This window comes from Melitaea cinxia, chromosome 14 (genome assembly GCF_905220565.1).
Source record: "Melitaea cinxia chromosome 14, ilMelCinx1.1, whole genome shotgun sequence".
NCBI classification, from domain to species: domain Eukaryota; kingdom Metazoa; phylum Arthropoda; class Insecta; order Lepidoptera; family Nymphalidae; genus Melitaea; species Melitaea cinxia.
In genome coordinates this window covers 4,127,823-4,146,076 of record NC_059407.1, presented here as the reverse complement: position 1 = coordinate 4,146,076, position 18,254 = coordinate 4,127,823, and the positions used below count along the sequence as shown (strand labels likewise).

Sequence of the window (18,254 nt, the reverse complement as noted above, 5' to 3'; positions counted from 1 at the left end):
AAATAAAATAATTTGTGATATTTAGTATTAAAAAACTGCTAAAAATGGAGCTGCCTGTATATTTTACGCATAATAATAATAATAAAAAAACAATAAACGTATGATACAAGGAGTAATTTAAATTTAAAGCGTAATATAAGCCAAGGATATGACAAAACTCCCATTCCACTAGCGTGTAAGCAGACGCTACGTACATATGTATCTTCAACGAGTATTAAATTTTTACTATAACTTCATTTAACAATATTTTTTTCATTAAAATCTACATACGTTTTTCTCATATTAGATTAACGGCACAATGCAGACCCTTTATCGTTAGACATACTGGTGATACAATGTATAGCTTATATGTATTATAATTAATTTCCATATAAATGGAATAAAATCTGCAATGTGCGTTGTTACTTTATCTACGTGTAAGATTGGCAGTTGACGTTTATGTTGACCGAATGAAGATATACCATAGACAAAAAGTTCATTGATCGAATGATTTCGAGTGTCAGTTACAGTTCATTTATAATTTTTATATTGTATGTATTATAGATACCGATTATTATAATCGGTATATTACCGATGAGAAATGTATAAGTGATGTCTATAGGATCCGCGGACCGCGTATAATATCTAAGTTAAAAGCTCAACTTTAACTTACTTAGATACAGAGTATAGTTTGTATAAAACGAGTGGAAAACCTTAACACGTAACTAGGCGAAGGGGTTACTGTAAAAGATAACGTACTACACTTAAAGATACCTTACAATAGTGTAATGTGAGGATTACCACAAATTATTTATTTCAAGGCGCGAAAATAATTATAATTGTTTCAAATCGGCGAACACTTCCACTTTACCAGAACGATGTCGTTGTTTTATAGGGAACTTTGAATGTAAATAGTTCTTAGCAATCGAAACTTACTAAACTTTTTCGATTTTTTAATCGATTTAAATCATTCGAACAGTTTCTTATAATCGATTTCTTTCCTTATTTCATTAAAACATTACAACACACAGACAAAACATTTTTTTTCTACCTAACAATAGATATGTCATTTCATCACCGTCTTCACTAAAGTGTGGCAGTGATATTAGAAAAAATATTTTCTAAATCTATTCAAGTTAACGGAAATACTAAACCCTTAAGAAATCTGTTCAATATTGTTCATTTTGTTTTAAAAACTAATAATGGCAGTATGAAATTACAAATTGGCTTTTTAACTGGGCAATAGATACAGTTAAGGCGTAAATTAAAGCTATTTACACAAAGAAAATACACACTACGCACGAAAAAGGATTTCACACGACACAGCCGATTCGTCTAAAGTTGTTATATTGCATTAATGAAACGTGTTACCGCAATATACACTACTTAACGTATTTAACACCACATATGAAAAATAAATTTCTAATTACAGCTGCAATAACTATTTATACATTTTACAATATATGTTGATATATGTGACGATCAGATTAAAATATGTCGCGTAACGTCATCTAAGCGCACTGATTTTCAATTTCTAATTACATTATATTACGCTAAATCATATATCGCGGCATAATTAGACAGTTATTTTTTTTTTGAATTTCGAATTTCTATTAAAAATGCGTTTCTGAAATGTTTAAAGTATTTAATATGGCCAATCGAACTATAAAAATATCTCGATGGGCCGCGCTTTTATCTATAGTATAATTATAGGGTCGAGGTTTCTATAATATATTTACCCTTCCGACTCACAATCATGTTTACTATGGTCTTCGTAAATATACATCATAAGTAACTTTTTCCTAGGCACTCATATATTATAGCCTTATACGTGTACGACACTGAAGTGAACGAGATTACGATCAGTCAGTTCATGAGAACACTGCGTCCAATTAGTTTACCAGCCTTGCCGACTTTAAACACTTTTTAATTTTTATTTAACTTTGCAGATATTCTTGTTGTTTTTTTTTAAAATCAATTTAAAACGCATGCCATTAAAAATATTAAGCTAAAAATGTAATAAGTATTATATTATTTCATTTAACGTTTTCCTAATATATTCCCGCGATATTTCAGAGTCCTTTTCAATATGGTAATTGAAAGAGCATAATTTTAATACGAGAGCATCTGCTGTTAGCGTAGTTCGCCATTAAAATGACGTTCGCATAAAGAGTAATCTTATTATAAAATTTAAAACGTAGTGCAATATGGAATCTCTTTGAGAAGATAACGTAAATCCCCTTTATATTTTATCGTTATCGGTTTGAGATACATAGTAAATAATATATTGTTAATGACACGCGTACTTCCAGTATGACATTTAACCATAGACAATTTTTTTTTTTTTTTCAATAAGGCGTCTACATACATGCGGCAAGGTTAGTGTCGGTTTAGACGAGTCTGTCTCAGCGTCAGTTGGCGTAGTGGTCGAACGAGCCGAGGTACTCCAGCGCAGCGCGATAGCAGAATTCGTACTGGTCCTGTGACAAAATAATTGGTTAAATGGTTATAAATAAGACTTAATATTTTCTTTACTATTAGACTTTGATAATCTTAGAACTGCTAAGCCTAGTAAGTCAATACTCAGTAGCATTCTTGATTGAAGGTTGACTGTTGTGTTATCAAATATATACTATAGAATTATGGGTAACGATAAGCTATTAAAACTATCGGGATATTTGGTCAATTTTTCGTTTAAAAATTCATTCTAAGAAAAGCCGATAGATGAATAGTTACCAAATAGAATATGAAATCTTAAAAATATAGGTTGTGTTATACTACATTTAAAAAGTTAAAAAATACAATTTGACAATATATGTGTGAAAATAAATGTGTTTTCAAATAGAAAATACAAGCTCATTATTTGAACTTGGTAGATAGTCGAGTGAGTGAATTATAAATAAAGTTATAGACAATTTTGAAAATTTTAATGTCTGTGTATGTATGTTATGTTGATGTGAAATACACGTACACAACCAAAATAAATAACATTAATTTAACTAAACAGAAAGTAAGGGAATTTTGTAATTTGATTTGTGAATTAGTAAACGAGTATTTACATTATTAAGGCTATTACGAATCAAATTAAAAAGTTTCAAGTTAAGAGTTGCTTTATTTTATCATGTACTAAACTAAAATTTACTTTTAGTGAATTCGTTAAACTCGAGTAAAAGTTCGTCTTCTGCGACTAATTCCATAATAACGACGCGGTTAAGTTGTCATAAAAGATTTGACAAAAGTAGTTTTAACTTTTAGACATGGCAATTATCATTATTTTCCAACCTATTATTATATTATTACCCACTTGAAAAAAAGGGGACTTCTCAATTTGAATGTATTTTTTTTATGTGTGCTACCGCATTACGGTACACACAGTTACAGGATTGTACCTGTTGCGCTGGCTGTTGCGGGTTCGATCCCCGCACATCAGAAACATTTGTATTGACCATACAGTTTTTGCCGTGGTCTGGGTGTTTGTGCAGTCCTTGTGGGTCTCCCCACCGTGCCTTGGAGAGCACGTTAAGCCGTCGGTCCCGGTTGTTATCATGTACACCTGATAGCGATCGTTACTATCTGTAGTCTGTTAGTAGGGAATGTATCTGCCAACCCGTATTGGAGCAGCGTGGTGGATTACAGGCTGAAGCGCGTACCGCATAACTTTTTACTGGGTGTACCGATTTGGATGATTCTCTTTTTTTTAATCAAAAGCTGGTGCTCGTTCTTCTTCTTAGTCGCACGCTCCTGTCACAGTGATCGTGGCTGCGCTGACGAGGGACATAGTGGGGTTTTGGTGGGTCGATAATATTTTCGAGGGTAGCTCTCCTGGCGATGTGACTCCATTTCCCTCTGTTGGAGGCGTCGCGAGTACACTGGACCATGGTGGTGTTCGTTATATGGTGCCATTAAAATTTAATCGAGATCTGAAGAGTACTTTTTGAGTAATCCCTAACAATACTAGTCTATAGTTCACCTGTAATAGAGTTTGTAGACACTTCCAGCTATCTTTGTTGGAATCTAACAATTTATAAGGTGGGCTTACAAACGACCTTTACATTGTAAGCCAATTCCATTATAAATAATTACTTAGTCGATACGCAGAATTTACAGCCATCGGGCGTGTTAAATTCCCCAGTGTAAAGTGTATTCAGACCTTTTGCAAGTTAATTTAGATTTAGCATTTCGTTTTTTTTTTTCGTGCATTCCTCGTCGATTGAAAACATTGATTTGTTGAATGAATCACGAATTTAACTTATCTTTAGGTCTCTGGATAGTTTTATTAATTAAAAAAAATGTAACTTTAGTTTATTTTTACTAACTAACATTAACTTTAGTAAAAATTATGCAGCGAGATTTTTTATGCAAATTATTTAAAAAAAAACTTAGTCGCAAACAACCGACGTAAATAAATAGATAAAAATTAAAATTAATGCACTCAAATTCGTGCCCCGTCGCTAAGCGCATTGAATTTAATTAAAAAGTGCGGTCATTTGAGGAAAGTGCTAAAAAAAAAATGTGGAAATAGAATGTACGAATTTTTTATTCACTCATTTTGCGGGATGCATTTTTAGAGTGGGAATACACGTGGACGCTAAGTTTCACGTGTAAATTAAATTTTATCAGAGCGAACAATAAAAAATATATTTTTTACTTTATTTTAATCATATATTTTTAAATCAGCTTAATGTTTTATTTCATATTCTTATGAAGGCAAATTTTTGTCTTTTAATAAGTGGTCAGTACTTGACTAGATTATAAAAAAATGTAAAATACAAATTTAGTACTTCTATGTACAAAGTTTACATGCATGATGTATTGGTGTTAGAGGCACATTCCTGAATAAAAGGTACTAAATGAAAACCTTCTACAACACTGTAGACGATTGTTGGTTATTCTATTTTTCAAAGGTTACGACTGTAATAGTATAAATTTATAAATAGTACTAGTTTCCGCGCAAACGTTGTTTTGTCATATATGTTATTAACTGCTTAGTCCCCCCGCCCCCCTAATAACTTAGGGGTATGTAAATAGATGTTTGCCGATTCTCAGACCTACCCGATATGCACACCAAATTTCATAAAAATCTGTCCAGCCGTTTCGGAGGAGTATTGTAACTAATACTGTAACACGAGAATTTTATATAAAAGATAAATTTCTTTGCGTGTATTGATATGTGAATTTAAAGTACAAGTAGAGTGAGCATGTTATTTCATAGTGTATGTATGTGTTGTATCATGGTGTACGTATGAACGTGTCATGACAAAATATGGTGAGCGCGTCTCGTTATAGTGTACGTGTGAACAGGTCGTGTTATATAGTGTCATGTAATATATTGTACATATGAGTATGTAATTGATCATATGCCAAAGTATATTGAGCGTGTATTGAGCGTGGATGGTGTCATGTCACAGTGTACGCGTGAACATTTTATTTATAGTATACGTATGAGCGTGTCACGTCACAGTGTGCACGTGAGCGTGTTATGTCAGTGTACATAGCCCCGCGCGGGCGTGCGCGCGTGCGTGCGTGCGTGTGTGTGTGTGCGTGCTTGTGTGTGTGCGTGTGTGTGTGCGTGCGTGTGAGTGCGTGCGTGCGTGCGTGCGTGTGTATGTGTGTGTGTGTGTGTGTGTGTGTGTATGTGTGTGTGTGTGTGTGTGTGTGCGTGCGTGCGAGCGTATGTGTGTGCGTGCTTGTGTGTGTGTGTTGTGTGTGTGTGTGTTGTGTGTGTGTGTGTTGTGTGTGTGTGCGTGCTTGTGTGTGCGTGTGTATGTATGTGCGTGTGTGTGTGTCGTACCTCAGTTTGCACCATGGCGGGGCGCTGCGTGCGCAGCGTGCGGACGGTCTGGAACACGTCCACGACGCCCTCGTACTGCATGCGCTCCAGCACCGTCGACAGCGTGATGAACACTCCCGTGCGGCCCACTCCGGCGCTACGACAACACAGACTAGATGTCAGTCTCGTAAATTGAAAAACTGTTTATACCTTCTTCTTTAATTTATTTGTATAAAATAATTAAATAATTTTATTAAACATGCTGTGTGGTTACGACAGTAAAGTATAAAGGATGTAATAAATATATTTTATTAAGCTGTGTGATTACGGTAGTAAAGAAAATAGCCACCCCCTCTCTTCTCGTGGTCGTCGCAAGAGGCGACTAAGGGATGAAACATTTCCACTACCACCTTTGAACTTAAAAAGCCGACCGATGGCGGGATAACCATCCAACTGCTGTCTTTGAAAAACACAGACCGAAGACGGGCAGCAGCATCTTCGGTGTGACAAAGCTAGCCCTGCGATCACCAACCCGCCTGCCCAGCTTGGTGACTATGGGCAAAACACATGAGCTCACGCCGTTTTTGGCGTGAACTTGGGGAGACTTACGTCCAGCAGTGGACTGCGATACGCTGATGTGTGTGATCAAAAATATCCGTTTAAAAATGAAATGTTCAGATATTTGTTAGAGCAACTAATAATGGTTATTATAAACAACCAAATATTGTAAACAGTAATGTGCAATAAATATGACATTTGTAATTTAAAGCTTTATTTTTCGATAGTTTATTATAGTAGTATATAGAATAGTAGTATATTTGAGCCGCTGCAGCGGAATAATTCAAGCACGTATTACCTATTAAAAAAAACATTCCATTGTCAGATAATCACATCATCATCATCACAGCAGCCTGTCAGATAATACTTAAATATAATTCAGCCGTATTATTAAAAGCGTAGATTAATTAAGCTTTGAATTTTCCATTCTTGTCCTAAGGCCTCAATATGACATACCTGCAGTGTACAGTGATGGGCCCGTCTTGACCGAACTGCTCTTTGGTCTTGTGAACTTGTCCAAGGAAGTCGATGAAACCTTCGCCGCTCTTGGGCACACCTTGTTCCGGCCAGTCCGTGAACTGGAACTGGCGAACTGTTCTGGACGCTCCATCTCGAGCATCCGTTACCTAGGCAGAATTGTTTTTAAAGGACGGCAAACAATATACGTCTCAAGAATGGTATGCGGTTGCCGTAGCCTATAGACGCCTGCAACACTGGAAGCATTGTAAGAGCATTGCCGACCCTCCCCAGGAGCTCTGGTCATCATACTCACTCACCACAGGAACACAACACTACTCGAAAACACTAACATTTAGCTGGAATCTTCTGTACAATACCTCAACGAAAGTCATAACATAGTAATTGTTTTTTTGAAACTGGTGAAATTATATTTAAAAATTAAGGTATAAAAAGATCTAATTTTTTTAGATTTTCATATCCAAAGGGAGTCTAATGAGTTCCTATTGTTAAGGTTCCGCTTTTCATTTGTTATAGGATGTACCTTTTGTATCTTAATGGGTAGATACATGATATTTTTATACAGAGTTTGTATTAAAGGTCGCTATAGAAATATGTAATAACAATAAAATAATTACAAAAATTAAAAAGATTCCATTGAAACGCACGGACAGCAAGACTCAATCAAATAATTCAATCAATATCTTTTCAAAGCAACGAATCTAAAATAAATTGAATTTTCTATGAATTTGTGTTTAGTTAACATCCCTTTTATATTTTGATTTTTGCTATTCAAATTTCAGATAAAATAAAAATGTAATTTATAATATTCGTATAAAAAAAATGTTTTTATAATAATAACCTTGAATTCCCTCAAGATGTACTGAGGCATGTTGTACTCGGCGATAGGGTCCACGACGAAGCATTGATAGCGTGCTGAACGATCGGAAGGCCAATACTGATGGCATTTTTCCTGAAACATTAATTGTGTGAAAATGGGAACGTAACACAAATTATAATTTATAATAATAGTAAATATAAACTCACCCTGCCCATTTCCTTCAATTTTGTAAGCATAACTATGATAGTGGAGTTATGTTCCCAAAGCATTCGCCAGAAGTCGTCGTTTGTGTCAGGGAGTGGACCTTGAGTGGCAATGTAGGCAGCCCTGTATCTATATCCATCAACAAACGATGCGTTGATATAGTCGGATCCATCGCGTGGAGTCAAACAGACACGAGTCGACTCATATGGCAAAATGTGCACCAGTCGATTCTTATGTTTATTACAAGGCAAGCTGGCTGATACGAAACGGCTCGAATCGGCCTTCATGTTAGCCAGTTTCTTGAACTCTAATTCCATTCCAGTGATATTTTCAATCGTATCGATACGCATTAGCTTTTGGATGTGTGAGTGTAAGTTGCGAGCTGGAACTTCAGTGTCACCGCAAATAACGGCTTCGAGTAAGGCATCGTGAATGAAGATGTACTGATCTTCGGTTTGCACCATGTAATTCCGCTGAGCTCGTAAACAAGTGACGTGACCGTATATGTCGACAGTGCGTTCATGTCTTGCTCTCTCGAGCATTGAATCGATAACGATAAAGCAACCCGTACGTCCAACACCAGCGGAGCAATGAACAACTAACGGGCCAGCATCTGGTGGATTCAGTGCTCGAACACGTCGGAGGAATTGTAAGAAAGGAGCTGGGTGGTCTGGCACTCCATGGTCGGGCCAAGCAGTAAATTGTAGTTGTTTAATTTCTCGCCGCTCTGCTCCCCCATTCCTAGTTACTTGGAATGTTCGAATACAATACGTAGCAAGTTCCTGAACTTCTGCGATGGTGACCGTCATCATGCCATACGACTCACTCCCTCGACTAGGCCAGTATTGGTCACATTTAATTCTAGTTCGCTCTTCTAATTTTGTCATCATTACTATAGTGGACGTTCGTAGTTCCCAGCACATTCGCCAGAAATCAGCAAACGTTTCTTGTAGTGGTCCTTGAGTTGCAACGTATGCATTATGTTTACGGTACCCATCGCAATAGTTGGCATTTATATAATCACTTCCAAGTATTCCATCGATAGGTTGGAGTATCACACGACTATGGTCGTAGGCGATGACATTCGCGTAACGGTTCTTCGGTTTGTTTACTTCCATGTTAGAATGATCCCACGTGAATTGTTGGCCCGGTTCTATACTTTCATATTCCTGGGAGAACTTGAGATTATCATTAGCTTTTAATCTGTCAATATGTTCAGCGAGTTCAGATATCGGTATAGGCGGATGAGATATCATAGCCGGAGTTTGGAAATTCAAACGTCGCATCTCTACTGGATCTGAAGGCGCGCCGAATCCTATATCAGCAGACATTAAAGGTCGAGTAACAGCTGATTGATCTGGTGTTTTGCAAGGTTGTCTTCTTCTCTTCACAATAAACAGAAGTACTAAACACAGAGAAAGCATTAATGCTGCTATGATAGGCCCCACAACCCAGAGCATGCCAGCTTCTTTTCTATTTTCTTCTATTCTTATTTCAGGATCCCCATTAATGTCTTTAGGATCAGGTCTACTTGGTTCTTCACCGGGCGGTGCTTCTCGCATATCTAACGATAAATATTCTGAAAAAGGGCTAGATGTGTACAAATGCTTTTGGGGTGTATCTACAACGGCTCTAACAAAAACCCTGTACTTTTTATTAGGATTAAGTTTTCTATTAAGAAAACCTTCATATACTTCATCATTACCAAGATGGAAGGTGTAAAGTATATTTCTTTGCAAAAACTTTGCAGCAATATATGGTGCATTTTCATCATCTGTTCTTGCATTATTTTTTATTAAATCCTCTGTTAAAAATTGATCTGGATTTTTATGATTATGTGATTTGTCGTCAGGAACTACAACTAGATAATAATGCGAAATAGGTCCGTATTCTTCGGATGCTTGAGGTAGAATTACGAGTATTTCATTTTCAACAACACCATAAAAGTCCGGCTTTACCATTGGTTTCGGTGCGGCCATCTGCGTTGTTACGAATATCGTAGTAGGAGGTCTGTAGGAATTATCATTAGGTATGGCACTTATGTTAACATTATACGTAGTGAACGGAGATAAATCGTTAATAGAATATGACGTTCTATCATGTTTAACTATTATTTCCCTTTTAGGAATTTCTTGCGTTTGCGTCATCCCAAGCGAATCGACGAATTCTTTAATGGCATTGTATGAAATCTTATAGCTAACCGGGTTTAAGCGTAACGGGGGGGACCACGACAGAGTCATGGAATGGGTGGACACATCTTGAGCTCTAAGATGTAAAGGCACTTCTTCTGGCTTCACTTTAACAGTAACCTTCTCTGATAATCTTCCTAAACCGTCTGCAGTTTTGGCTGCCACAGCAATAGCATATTCTGCAAATTTGTCTAAATTTTCTAAGTTTGCAGAATGAGTTACATGAACATTTATATGCTGCCATTCATCTAAATCCTCCACAGGCGTCATCGTGTAAAATATAACATAACCTATTATTTTCTTCCTTGAAGGAACGGGTTCCCACCATACTTCTACGCCAGATTCTGACGTTGCTACAGCTTTGACTGACATTGGTGCTCTTCCAATATCTCTTTCAGTGTGAGCTGTAACATCTTTACTATACGGGCCTGGACCTTGATCCGTGTAAGCTCTAACTTTGAACACATAATGAGCATCTTCTTCAAGACCCGTAAATACAACTTTTGTTGATTCCGTCGTCTTTTCAATCAGAGATGATTGATCTCCTCTTTTGTAAAATTGAACATCGTATTTTTTAATCTGTCCGCTGCGGTCAGCTCTTATTGGTGGCTCCCACGTTACACTAATGACATCTGGTGTTTGGAAATGATATGTTACGTTTGTGGGCGGCCCTTTTGGCGCTCCTTCTGGAGTTAGCCAATATTTAATTGCTTCTTGACCAATACCGATTTGATTTCTGCCAGCTACTCTAAATTCATACTGCACTCCTCTTTCTAAATCATTAATTCTATGTGAGGTAACTTTAGTTCCGGAAAATTTAACTTCTTCAAGAGGTTGATCCTTAATACCATACCTCAGTCTATAACCAAGCAAATCTCCATATGTTTGAGTGGGTTTTGCCCATTCTATTTCAATCGAGACTATGGGGTCTTGTTTCAAAATCCTACAACAAATAAAAATAATTACAAACAAAATGTAAGAAATATAAATAGACTATAATAATAAAATAATATAAATAGCACTATATTATTTTTAATGATACCGCAAATTATCACGTGACTATTAAAAATCTAATATTTTTTAAGATTAATCGTCTTTTTTCTCATGTATAAAATACCATGTCACAAAATTTTTATTTTGTCACTATAACTTACTTTAAATTGACAGTTGGTCTGTTTGGTACTCCACCAGGAGTTTTTACCGAGACCGGAGCGCTCCTGTCCCCGTCTCCCTTTCTTGTAAGCGCCGCTACTTGCACGCTATATCGGGTATCCGGTTGTAACCCGGATACGTTCAGTTCTAGGGTCGAGTCGTCCATCACGTTGAATCTCATCGGGTCGTTCAGGAGGCCCTTACCCTGTTCAAATATATACCTTGTATTTATTTTTTTATTTCAGAAAAATCCGCTAGTTAATTCTATAAATCTTATAAAGACGAAAGTTTGTGAAAATTAATAGATATTTGTTACACTTTTAATCGAAATCGATTAGACTTCTTTGTTATGACTGCACTTTGTATGAATATTGTTTAATTAGTATCTAGCATGTAGCCTCCTTTTAATAAGAAATCACTACAAAACGGTGTTTTGCACATGTCAAAAAAGGGAATAAAAACATGTATAAAATATAAAATTAATATATTGTAGTGTTACCTCTTCTCTCACTTCTTGCACGTGTACATGATAACCTCTTATGATTCCGTTTTTCTCTTTTTCGGGAGGCGGCTTCCATGTCACATGGATCGACGTAGAGTTGATAGCAGTCACTTTGACTTCTTGAGGTTCTCCGGGCACTGTGAGCGTACAAAGAATATGTTAGAAAATCTGAGCCCCATTTTTCCTCACGTAGACCTAAAATGCCCTATCAGCATCTAAGGGAGCGTGCTAGAAAACTACCTTAAGCTGAACGTTTAAAGGGCTAGGTTGGAATAAAGCTTCGATGGCTTATTGTTAAGCGTTGCGTAATTTTTATCTTTGAAAAAAAATCACGATGTGCGGTCGGTAGTCCCCGTCGGTCATGCTGATAGAGTATTTCGGTCGCGACGCATTCCGCCGCTCAGCATCTCGATCGGGCATTTGAATACCAACACACACTGATAAAATTAACTTTAACGCCCTTTCACATCTTCATAACCAATTAAAAACAATTACCTTTCAATCCACATCGTTTAGATCAACTAAAATCGTCAAGCTTTACAAAGAGTTAACATTTAGTAAGTCATCTATAAAGATTATTAGAGGCAGCGTTTCTATTCTAAACAAATCGTTTTGTAACACATTCTGCAAGGGATTACACACAGTGAATAAGACTCAGTGGCACATTTATTAGTAGAGGAATACACCAAATCTTAGTCGTTAAATAAAGTACACAAAACCATAGTCCTTAGACTTTTACACTTGCAGATTGTTTTCAAGAGGTTTATAGATAAATAATTGTGCTAGGAAGAACGAACTACATAAAGCTTAGGCACAAGCACAAATGCACATAAATACAAGCACTATAGTAATTTATACTCACTCTTTATAGCTGTACGGGTTACCAGCGGCCCATACAAAGTCAGTGACGAGAGAAAAAAGAGAAAAACGCATTCAAGTACATTTAAGACAAATTGTGCGAACATTGCAGGGCGAACGGAACTACTAAGTGAGAGATAACGAGTAGAACGCTTGTCGGCAAATTGGGGATACTCTTATTATTTCACTTCCTTGTGTATTTTGAGCTCTTTAAGAGGCGCATTTAGGTTAAGCCACTTGGGACGTTAGTGCCGGTTTATGTTCGCGTGCATCGTCTTTTTCTGCTCACATGTACATGACACGACTGGGAATATAAGTTATTTCACACATGGGGCATTATTTTTCTCTTGCGACGAGTCGGTAAAGATGAATCATGTATTGTATTATATTTTAAACTTTAGTCAGTATTTTTATATTTTGAGAGCAGTAGAAGACGGAACACGTTCATGGCCCCTTTAGTCCCTTTACGTAGGCGGTTCACTCACACGCACATGTATTGATTAAGGCGACGGCGCCGGTCTATGTGTGTGTGCTTCATCAGTGTTGTCTTGTTCTCTTTGGGCGCCACCTGCTGCCGTGTGTAGTCCATTGTACCTTGTGTTGCTATCCTCAGTGATATTTGTGAATGTGTCTGTGTCATTGTCCGTTGGCTGTATATCTTCGAAAACGGTTCAGTATAAAATTAGCATATATTATACAGGAGCTGTAGCCGAACATTGGGGTAGCGTTCTGTCTATTCCATTCATTCCTCGTCAATGGCATTAGCGTAAGTTAGGCGTAGTATTTTGTATGTCACAATATATTCTAGTGTGCATGCACGACGATAGTTTGATAGAGTATACAGAAGATAGAGGAAGATAGAGAAACGTCTACTGGCGAGAAGTTGTAGCTTTATAGTAAGTGGATAGATAGAGATAGAGGGAAAGAAGTAGAAATAGCGCGTAGTCTAGACCGAGCTGAGCAGTTGGGGAATATAGGTGCAGAGCGTTGCGGATCTGATCCTTTGGATACTTTGGGGTGTGACCAAGTAATAGTGAGGATCCTCGGGATCATCGTCAGTCTCCGCTGCTTTCACGCTAAGAGTATATAGTCAGAGTATTGAGTAGAGAATAGTTGTGAGTAGTATAGCATGCGCGCGTGTCGTGTAGGACGGTATTGGTATTCAAATGCGGCGCTCGGGCCGTGGTGCGTGTCGGGCTGAATGACCGCGAACCCACTCAGAAACTTGAACCGAACGGTTCATAGCTTTGCGATGCAAAGGCCGTGTGATTTAGGGAGATGTAGGAATTATGCAAAATAGTAAATTAAAATTTCACCGAGCGTTTGAATTGCATGAGATCACTTCGGAAGGGAAATGTAAACTAGCGGTCATTCGCAAATTCCATCTGAATTTCTATGTCCCATCTGCGGCAACGGCTTGTACATTGCAATATGGGTTCACGAGTCTCAGTAGGTCCCCCGGTCATTCCATGTTATGCCACGCACTCGCTCTCTCACCTTGTGTCGTCGCTAGTGGTGCTGAGTGCTCCTAAAAGTGCTATTCTTGCTTCGCACGATTTCACAATTATAAAAATAATATATACAAATGTGCTCCACAAGACAAACCTATCGGGTGCCCAGTGAAATCAACTGAACGAAAATAGTGCTGTGTCGTTAAAGAAAGCATGCAAAATTGTGTATATCGCTAAATACTCAAGAACTGTGCGTCAAAATCAATATATAACGGTGCCGTCGACACTATACCAGGTGCAATATAACTTTGCATTTCAGTGAGTGCCATCTTTAGCGAAACGACGACGCGCCAATGAGACGCGTCATCGAATGAAAATCATTACATGTGACAAGTGAGTGGAAATATCAACTCTATGACGCTTATAATAGCGACAAATATATACAGTGAAATCGAATGTTAAATAATAATAATAATAATACAGTTAAGTTCATCGGCAAGCATATTAAAACTTGGTTACGAAATTTAACCTCCTCGATTAGAATCCTGCTATATGCTCATAGAAAAGGAAAAGAAGAAAAAAATGATATTAGTAACCTTGGCTGTAAATTCTATTTAGATATGATGTTAATTATTTGCGGAACAGTAATTTATTAAAAGGGTCCCACCACCAATTTAGAATGAACAAATATTTGCATATCAAGATTATTTCGGCGGAATGGAAATAATTTTGCGACTATTCTGAGGTGCGAAATTGCTTACAATTATTTACGTAAATTCATTTAACAGGCTAAATTATATCCATTCCGCCGTCGCAGATTTAATAATAACTACAAAATCATCCATAATTAAGTGTGCAATTTTTATTGTAAAGATTGATTTATAATAATTTTCAGTATGAATGATTTCATATAATTTGTTATACCATTTTCCCAAGCGATCCGGAGCTTTAACACAATAATTGTTTTATTATAATGTAAAATATTATCATGGTCGACTGTTTGTGTAAATGAAATGTCAGCGGATCGAATTAACTATACAGGATTTTTAAATATTTTTTGATTTATTCTTGGCCAGTATCGTACCTCTCACATTTCATCACAACATGTAAATTAAATAATTCCATTGTTATCTCAATATTTAGTTTTTAGTATAACTCAATTTTATGCAGTATCATAAAAATTTAGGTAATTTTTTTGAAAAACCTGAAGTTGTGAAGAAAAAGAAGTTGTTGCGTTAAATATATTTTTTAAATTTTCCAATATCAGTATAAAAATTACTTCGTTACTCATAAAATTGAGCGTGTTAGTCATGTGAGTGACGTGATATGGAAACGTACCGTCTTCGTGAGTGCGGACGGTGACCGGGTAGGAGGCGGGACCGTCGCCCACGCTGGTCCCAGCCAACACCCAAATGCGGTACTCCGTCCAGCGACGAAGCTCGTCCAGGACGAAGCTAGTCTGGTTCAGCTTGACCACCGTCGCTTCAGAATCCCCCCTTCCGGATTCCACACAGAGCAGTTTGTAGTAGGCGATACGACCGTTTGCCTGCTCGGCGGGCGGTGGCTGCCATGTCACCCGAATGGCGGTAGGCGATACAGGCACCGCGGTCACATTCATCGGGGGTGCGCCGGGAACTAAACAAGCTCAACAGTAAGGGGGGAACATGGGGAAACATTCCAGAACATTCCAGAACCTGTGGAGTGACGTCGCCATTCCTGCGATCCTAACCGACATGACGCAATCACTGAATGCCATTTGATTAACGAAAAATAAAAATTAAATGTGCCCAAAAATTAAATAAATCGAATCGTCAAAATAAAATCGAGCATGCATAAATTGGTATAGTGTAAGTGTAGGATCCGCTCGCCCATACATCTCTATGTGTCATCCGTCACAGTTTCTCCTGTCGGAAGAAAATTGTGATCATTATGTTTTATGACGGCACGAACAGCATATTAGCACGATTTTTTTGAGGTGTTTTGGTGATTCAATCGATTAGTACGTTACCCAACCCTCGTTAGTTACGTTTTAAATCGCGTGATGTTGATGAATGGTTCGTTAAGTTTGATGTTGGTCGTGTCGTAGTAGGTTTATAAAATAAAAAAGTATAAACAAAATAAAAATTCACTCGAGGCGTACCTCGTCAGATATAAAACATACGGACAACATAAAGCTACTAAGTGTTACGAGTACAGTGTTCGCATTCGACGTTTCTCAAAAGCGTTCGAGCGGGTCAACTCGTAGTCGATGCGTACACGTTACCCAATTCGACGAATTTACAATTACAATACACATATTATCGTGATATAAAACTTGGTGCTTGTGCTTTATAATACTGGCAGCGTGCCGGGCAGGTGCTCTTATGTGAAATATTACATTACGAATTACCTGGAAAACTCACATATTACTTTCTCACATATTCTCATCGCTTCGAACTGGAAAAGACTTTATCGCCTTCGAATATCGTCAAAACGTCATCGAAACAAGACAAAAAATGAGAAGTGGGAAATTATGTCTTATTCTGAAGGCAATAAAGGCTCTTTTCGTGTCGAGATCACGTCAGCTCGCGCACGTACCGTACTGCTTGGTGCGGACGGCTATGGGCGGTGTGGTGGCGCCCTCGCCGCGTTGGGAGCGCGCCGCGAGCCAGATGTAGTACAGCGTGTTGGGGTAGAGACCGTTCAGCGTGTAGGTTTCCGTTATCGGTATACGTCTGGTCGATCACGATGATATATTTATTTCTTTTATATATTATAATTTTGAGAGGTTAAATAGGACATCATACTGGGTAGTACCTACATTTAGATTATAATACATATTTTAATAGGTTATTTTATAGATGTGTTCGATTCTTCTTGACCTGCTTCTTGCTATATGCGCATACTATACTGTATCTATAGGATACATGTGTATTTTCAGAGATATAACTAGTGTGTTTATACATAATTTGTATGTTGAATATATCCATTTGTATTAGCCGAGTTGAAGATATATATAAGATTGAAGTAAAACGATTTTATATTTAAGCTCTTGTTATTGGAACGATAGACGATCTAACGAATTCATTGAGCGAATTTCGATAGCTATTAGACACAAGAGATGCTTCAGTTGAAAACATAGTAATGTTACTTGAGTTCGGGAGTTTCTATTTTATTTTCGAACACAATCATCTTGTTCCATATATGATGATATATGGAAGAAGATTTGTTATATATATTAATACGCTAATGTAAAAATGTTTGCCTCCCTTTTTAGAAAAAGCCTCACAATTACTCCACATAAATTATACATCATTTTATAGATAATTGATTGCTCTACTGGCACCAACAACAACAAAAAAAAAATATTATTGCTTTTGTTTTTGTAAATTAATTAATTATTAAAATTATATTTATAACGGCTTCAATTTTTAAACAACGTCAACATGATTGACATTCGGTAATTTTTTTACTAATTTATTGCGAATTATTCGCACGGGTATTGCTAGTCTAATAAAACTATTTTATTATAATAATTTATGGTATAAAATAATCGATATAATATAGGTACGAAAAGAAAGACAAGTAAAATAGATGACAATATTTCAATAAATGGTTTGGCTCTGTACATATTTGCAAACAACAAAGTTTTAATAGATTTTGACTTTGATATTTAATAAATACTTTTTTGATACATGATACATAAAAACGCTTATCTTTAGAATTAATGAATAATAATTATATAAATGTCAATAAAACAGTCAACAAACTGGAATAGGATTTTATTTTACTTGAAATAAAATCTTGTTTCGTTATTCTTCGTAAAAAATATTTACACTTACTTCCTGTGATGTTCCTTAGCATAAGTATCGTTCCAATACAGCTCATAGGAAACAATATTGTCTCCGGCATGAGCTGGCCGTTTCCATGAAAGAGTCACTGATGTTTCTCCCGCTTCTACCGCTATTAGGTTCGAAGGTTGAGACGGCACGCCTGAATGTGGAAAATGAACATGTATATACGCGTATGATCGACATGTTATTTCGAATTTTTGAATATAATTGTTTAGAAGGGTTATTTTTGGCACAAACACTTTTTTACTTCAAACTACGAAATCAGTTGGGATAAATCTCGTAGTCGAAGATTCTTTCTGGAGCATGTTAAAAGTATTTTATTCAAATTCACACAAGTAAAGCTGTAAGTCACATATAGTAACTACTAGCGATCCGCGCCGGTTTCGCACGGGTGCAATGCTGATATTAAATATAAAATACGATAAATATTTGTACGTTTTGTACAAATATTTGCTTTGATC

The 18,254-nt window shown here is 36.9% G+C and overlaps 1 protein-coding gene across 1 annotated transcript in view; it reads right to left on the bottom strand.

The window, feature by feature from the left end:
- Window positions 1-1,585: 1,585 nt before the first annotated feature.
- The window catches only part of LOC123659849 (tyrosine-protein phosphatase Lar), a 122,754-nt gene continuing 106,085 nt past the window's right edge, over window positions 1,586-18,254 (bottom strand). The window contains exons 15-24 of the mRNA XM_045595015.1: window positions 17,782-17,932; window positions 16,538-16,674; window positions 15,299-15,595; window positions 11,649-11,788; window positions 11,152-11,354; window positions 7,811-10,940; window positions 7,626-7,736; window positions 6,764-6,933; window positions 5,771-5,906; window positions 1,586-2,459 (exon numbers count right to left, since the gene is read on the bottom strand). Of these exons, the coding sequence (XP_045450971.1) occupies window positions 2,391-2,459; window positions 5,771-5,906; window positions 6,764-6,933; window positions 7,626-7,736; window positions 7,811-10,940; window positions 11,152-11,354; window positions 11,649-11,788; window positions 15,299-15,595; window positions 16,538-16,674; window positions 17,782-17,932 (4,544 nt within the window). The 3' untranslated portion in view covers window positions 1,586-2,390. The remainder of the gene's footprint in view (window positions 2,460-5,770; window positions 5,907-6,763; window positions 6,934-7,625; window positions 7,737-7,810; window positions 10,941-11,151; window positions 11,355-11,648; window positions 11,789-15,298; window positions 15,596-16,537; window positions 16,675-17,781; window positions 17,933-18,254) is intronic.